The following is a 6112-nucleotide window of genomic DNA, read 5'->3' on the forward strand; positions in this document are numbered from 1 at the left end:
ACCGAGGTCTGGGGTTCATCGAAGGAGTTTAGCGTCCCCTGCTGGCCCTGGGCTGTAACAGCGGGGTAAGGAGGGATGCAAAGGGTCCAGAATCTCTCCTTCCTTGCTCCCTTTTCTCTTTCGCTGTACGGTCTCGCGGAGCCCAGGCTGTCTCAAACGCCTGACCGCCTAAGGACAGGTACGCACTGCACCCATTTCATGCGGGTCAAGTGCTCTGGCCGCCGAGAGGTACCCCCAGCCTCCTCTCTTGGCTCAAGCTCCCACACTCCAGGCTCTGCCAGCCTGAGGAATTTGTAAGACAGAGCCTGGCCCAGTCCTGCTTGTCCACAGTGGACCGCTGAGTGGCTCCTGGCAGGTGTCACAGGTACCGGTGACCACAGCTGGGAGTCGAGGTAGTGGGCAAGCTCTCGGGTGCAACGAGCTGAAGGAATTAACCTCCACCACCTGAAAGCCCTGCTGTGCACCAGGATGCACTAACTCTGAAGCTTGTAAAGGGCAATGCAGTCCTCAAGCCGGAGTGGGAGGAGCCAACACGGAGGGGCGGGGCCTGGTGTAGTATCTCCCCAAGGTGGAGCCAAGGTGGGTAGGTGTGGTCGTCAGCTGAGGTTGTCAGCTGGGTACTAGGAGGGTTGTACCCGGTACCCTAAGGTGGCTGAGCCCGGCATCAGGGCTCAGACGGGTCCAACGTAAGGAGGAGCGGGCCTAGAACTCAGGCGCAGGAGGGCGGGGGAAAACGAGCAACAGTCCGGGGGCGGGACCAAGGTGGGTAGGGGCGGAGCCTAGAACCCAAGAGCAGGAAGGCGGGGGAAAACTTACGCACAGTTAGGGGCGTGGCCAAACTGAGAGGGCGGGGCCTAGAATGCAGGAGGGAGGGGGAAATTTGAGCAGCAGCCCAGGGGCGGGGCCAATGTGGACGGGGGCGGGGCCTAGAGTAGGAGACGCAAGCTTCAGTTCTGCGGGAGGGCTGGAGAAGCCCAGGCTGCCACCCTCCGGTGCCCCCTTCATTCGCAGGTACACCCCTGCTGTTCCTGTCTTCTGTGGGTTTCTGAGCACACACTGCAAGGTACATTCCTGTGGACACTCAGCCAGGGAAGAAACGGGCAGAGGTGACTTGCCCAAGGTCACAAGGAAGTTGGAGGCCTCTGGGAGCCGCACTTCCCAGCTGCATTTAGGAAAAAGGGTCCTCCAGGGACCAGCCCTCCCTGCTCAGTCTGACCTGGCTCCATTCTCTGCTTGGAACGCTTTTTCCTAATATAATTCTTTCAAATCTTAGGTTCAAAGATGAACTTTCCAAGCACTATGGCAACCCACATGCTACCTTGAGATGTTCTGGACCCCTCCTCCCCCATTCCTTTCCCTCTTAGTCATGAGGACAGGTTTGCTTTAGTTCTGGGGCTGAAAGTGTCGGGATAGATTCTCTAAGTCTTGAGGGAACACTGGCACACACCTTTAATCCCAGCATTGAGGAGGCCCAGGCAGGTGGATCTCTGTGAGTTCGAGGCCAGCCTGGTCTACAGAATGAGTTCTAGGACAGCCAGATATACAGAAAAAGACCCCGTGTTAAAAAAGAAACACGAAAATAAATAAAATGAAAGTTGTGGGAGTCGTGGATGTGTGTGAATGGGAATGCTCCCCACACTCCCATGTTTGAATATTTGGACCCCAGTTGGTAGCACTGTGTGGGGAGGATTAGCAGGTGTGGCCCGATAGGGGTGACATTGGGGTGTGCTTGAGGTTGCAGGAGCGCACACTGTTCCCAGTACTCTTTTTCTCTCTGCCTCGTGCTTGAGAACAAGCCCTCAGCTGCTGCTCCAGCACCATGTCTGTCTGCCTTGCTGCCATATGCTCCTGCCATGACTCGCCGACTCGCCCTCTGAAACCCAATAAACTCTTCCTTCTATAAGCTGCCTTGCCCATGGAGCTTTGTCATGGCAACTGAAAAGTAACTAGGACAATGGATCTCCACAGAAAATGACACAAGTTTTTCTTACTTTGGAATTTCTACCTAAGTCCAGAAGACAAGGAGAGGAAGTTTCCCAAACCCAAAAGGCACAGGGAGATAGCACAAGAAGTACTGGGGTTGGGAAGTCCACAAATCTTCCTCATAGACTTACCTTCCCATTTCCAGTGTGAACGTATGAAACTCCCAGGTTCTGACCATAGCAAGCTAGCATGGTGGGTGGATGGACAGAAGGATGGATGGATGGATAGGTGCGTGGGTGGATGGGTGGGTGGACGGATGGATAGGTGCGTGGGTGGATGGGAGGGTGGACGGATGGATAGGTGCGTGGGTGGATGGGTCGGTGGGTGTATAGGTGGACGGGTGGGTGTGTGGAGAGATGGACAGTGGATGGGCCTGTGCCTGCAGCAGCACAGTGAATGCAGGAATGTAGCATTAAAACCCTCTAAGAACCCTCTGCCCCATGATCTCAAGAGTTCTGGAGTTCCAAGCTGGATAAAGAAAGGGTCGTGAGTCCCCTGCTGCGGCCTCCAGCAACCACTTCTCCGCTTAGGCCTGTTTCCCCCACCTTGCAGCGGAACAGGGATCTATATGATCATTACCCTTGTTACCCGCTTCTTTGCTCTCTGCCCCTGACTCCGGACTACCCACCGCCAACCCCGTATCGCGTGACCCCGAGCAGGGCGTGCGGGGACGGGATTCCCTGGCAACAACCTCAGCCAGGTTCCTACTAGCCTGCCCCGGCCTCTGCCACGCCCTCTAGGTGAGAGCCACACCCCAGACGTGAATGAAAGACTCGCCTTTCCGGAACAATCACGCCCTCGCGTTGCCGTGGTAACCGCCTCCTAGCTTTGCTGCATTGCAGGCAGGGATGCTTAATCCTTCGCGCAGGCGCGGGGATCCCATCAGCATCCTCTGAGGGCTCCTTCCATCGTCCCTCCAAACTACATTTCCCAGAAGCGTTCGCGGCCTAGCCCCCCCCCCCTCTCTCTCTCTCTCTCCCCTCTCTCTCTCCCTCTCTCTCTCTCTCCCTCTCTCTCTCTCTCTCTCTCTCTCTCTCTCTCTCTCTCTCTCTCTTTCTCTCTCTCTCTCTCTCTCTCTCTCTCTCTCTCTCTCTCTCTCTCTCTCTCTCTCTCTCTCTCTCTCTCTCTCTCTCTCTCTCTCTCTCTCTCTCTCTCTCTCTCTCTCTCTCTCTCTCTCTTTTTTTTTTCCCCTCCCGACTACATTTCCCAGAAAGAATTGCAGCAGCCACAGTCCTCGCTATACTGAGTCTAACCCTATTGCCGCTCCCGGAGTGCTTTGCAGCTGACGGCGACGACTACATTTCCCAGGAGCCTCAGCTGCACCGCCCACCGGAAGCGGCGGGCGAATTGCTTGCCCTTGCGCGGGGAGTGAGGCCGGAGACTGACCATGGTGGCTCGAGTGTGGTCCCTAATGAGGTGCGTGGAGACTCGGGTGGGCCCTGAGCCTTCGAGAAAGTTCCGTGCTGCTGGCGTCTGTGCCTTGCGGCTTGGTGTCCTGTGACTGCTCACTTCCGGTTGCGTCTGGCCCTCTTCTCATGGCCCATGTAGGGAACACTGGAAAGCCAAATGGATCGCCTCTCTCCTACCTGCCAGCCAGCCCTTGTCACCTACAGCTTCAATTTTCCCAAATTTGCAATGGGGATCCGTGGGAAATCTTGCCTTTCGCCCCTTTCCGGAGCTTGAGTGACATGAAGGAAGCCCCTCGGGGCTCCCGAGGGTTTTGTGTCCACTGTCTCCTGCTCTCGCAGAATTTCGAGTGACCCACTGTCTCTTACTTTAAGACTCGGTTTACCACACAAGGCAAAAGGAATGATCCTTGTACCCTGGGGCTCCCAGGATGTCACCTGGTGAACTGTTAGTCCCCGGAGACTGCCCCCACAGCTTCTGTCCCTTCCTGTCTCCCCGCAGGTTCCTCATCAAGGGAAGCGTGGCAGGGGGAGCAGTCTACCTTGTCTATGACCAGGAGCTGCTGGGGCCCAGTGACAAGAGCGAGGCTGCCCTACGGAAGGCCGAGGAGGTGGTGCCACCAGCAATGTACCAGTTCAGCCAGTATGTGTGCCAGCAGACGGGTCTGGAGATGCCACAGGTACCTGGCTAGGTGTGAGGATGAGGCTTGACAGGTCGATTCTGGGTGGTCTTGATGTCCCCACCACCTCTGCCTGGTGGAGTTTGTGTCGCTGGGTTTGGGTGACAAGGCTGCGACCTATCCCCACGCACCAGCCAGCCCTTGTGCTCCTCTTTCTTCCCAGCTCCCAGCCCCTCCACAGATTAACTTCCCGAACTTCCGTGACTCCTGGAACTCAGGTAGGCCCCTATGCCCCTGCTGGGGGACGCCTGGGCACTCCAGCCTCACTCCCAGCCCCGTTTGCCTTGCTGTTCCTTTCCATTCCTCCCCGTTTGCCTGTTTGTGTGCCTTTATGTCACCTATGGAGCTAAATAGAAAGGACTGGGCATGGTGGCCCATGCCTGTGACTCCAGCATTTGGGAGGCTGAAGGCAGGAAGATTTGGAGTTCCAGGCCGCCAGGGCTACACAATGAAAACCACAAAACAAAAAAACAAAAAGAAATCTGAAAAATGGTGTAGGGCAGGGGTGGCTCCACTCCCGCTCTGGGTAACACTCTTGGGCTTTCTCGGGGGTTGGCTGTGAAAGTTCTGGCAAGTTGGGGTCTCATCGGCACCTCTGCACTATCTCTGCAGGCATCATCTCCGTCATGGCAGCTTTGTCCGTGGCCCCCTCCAAGGCCCGAGAATACTCCAAGGAAGGCTGGGAGTACGTGAAAGAACACAGCAAGTAACGGATGCCACCTGCCCAGCGTTACTGGGGAGTGAGACCAGGATGCCGCACACTCGACCACAGTGGGGACCCCACTCTGAGGGCAGCTTCCAGCATTTGGTCCAATAAAGGACTTGGGAATGGTCCCTGACCTGTGTTCTGGTGGGAGGATGTAGAGCGGACTTGAGGAACTTGGATCGCCCTGCACTTTTGGGGGTCCTGGCTCCTGGCAGCCTTTGCTTGTTGGGGAAGTCCTGGCCTCAGGGGATCCCTGTGTTGCAGATGTAATGCTTAAGAGCCCTGAAAGTTTTTGTTTTTTTTTTTATTTTTTTTATTTTAAAAAACTGTGTCTTAGGGTTTCTATCGCTGTGATAAAGCACCATGACCGAAGCAGCTGGGCAGGGGAGAGTTGGCTTCAGCTTGTTCCTCTTAGGCCACACTCTGTCACTGAGGGGAGTCAGGGCAGGAACCTGGGGACAGGACCAAAACAAGAGGCCATGGAGGGTCGCTGTGTGTGGGCTTGCTCCCCATGGTTTGTTTAACCTTTCTAATAACACCCAGGACCGCCAGCCCAGGGTGGTGCTGTGTGTTGGACCCTTACACATCAGTCAGCATTCAAGAAAATGTCCCACAGGCCAATCTGATGGAGGCATTTTCTCAGTTTAGTGTCGCTCTTCCCAGGTGACTATTAAGTTGGCAGAAAAAGACTAGCAGTGTGTGCTTTCCCTGTGTGTGTGCGCGCTACAGGGCCCACACTATCCAAAAGGCGTCTGATTCCCTGGAGCTGGGTTTCCCGGCGGTCCCGAGTTGCCTGTCATGGGTGCCGGGATCATTCAATCATCCCTCCAGCCCTCAGAAAGGATCGAGAAGGTACTGGGTGGTGGTGGAGGGGGAGCCTGGACTTGGGGAGACCCTGAATAGGTTTTATTTGCTGCAAACCAGTTTTTGACAGTCCTATTGCCCAGACTGGTCATAGCCACTCAGGCCTCCAAACCTTGTCCCCTGAAGGTCACTTTTCCCAGGGACCCTGTCCCATGCTGCACCAGCTGTCTGAGGCCTGAAAGCCCTCCCCCATTAGTATCTCAGAAGGGTGTGATTGGCAGCCAGGCAGGCCCAGAAGGGGTGGGGCTAAGGTGGAAGGAGCATAGGCCACTTTGGGGCTCTGGGTCATCTCCAGGTACAGCTTCTGCCACATGGAGCTCTGCAGCTTATGTGCTCAGGCCCAACAGGACACCCAGCACATTCTCAGAACACCTGGCAAACCCAGTGGGCAGATGGGAGGGGGTGATGGCTGGCTGAACCCAACTGTCTTATCCTAGGTTCACTCCTGGGCTGCAGAGGGTACCTGGCATTGG

General features: G+C 55.9%; 1 protein-coding gene across 1 annotated transcript; it reads left to right on the forward strand.

The window, feature by feature from the left end:
- The first annotated feature begins 3214 nt into the window (after nt 1-3214).
- On the forward strand, nt 3215-4903 carry Micos13 (mitochondrial contact site and cristae organizing system subunit 13). The gene is made up of 4 exons (XM_052746852.1): nt 3215-3399; nt 3892-4069; nt 4233-4287; nt 4682-4903. Exons 1-4 carry the CDS (start codon nt 3371-3373, stop codon nt 4777-4779), a joined length of 360 nt encoding a protein of 119 aa, XP_052602812.1. The 5' UTR covers nt 3215-3370; the 3' UTR covers nt 4780-4903.
- Nucleotides 4904-6112: the final 1209 nt, after the last annotated feature.

Source organism: Peromyscus californicus, unplaced genomic scaffold (genome assembly GCF_007827085.1).
Source record: "Peromyscus californicus insignis strain IS unplaced genomic scaffold, ASM782708v3 Scaffold_1__1_contigs__length_55948999, whole genome shotgun sequence".
Classification (NCBI taxonomy): Eukaryota; Metazoa; Chordata; class Mammalia; order Rodentia; family Cricetidae; genus Peromyscus; species Peromyscus californicus.

Bases quoted from the DNA above. Each gene is read 5' to 3' on its own strand.
- Micos13 (XM_052746852.1), top strand. From the start codon at position 3,371: ATGGTGGCTCGAGTGTGGTCCCTAATGAG. The intron at 4,070-4,232 runs GTACCTGGCTAG...CTTTCTTCCCAG, and splicing joins CGGGTCTGGAGATGCCACAG to CTCCCAGCCCCTCCACAGAT. The intron at 4,288-4,681 runs GTAGGCCCCTAT...CTATCTCTGCAG, and splicing joins CCGTGACTCCTGGAACTCAG to GCATCATCTCCGTCATGGCA.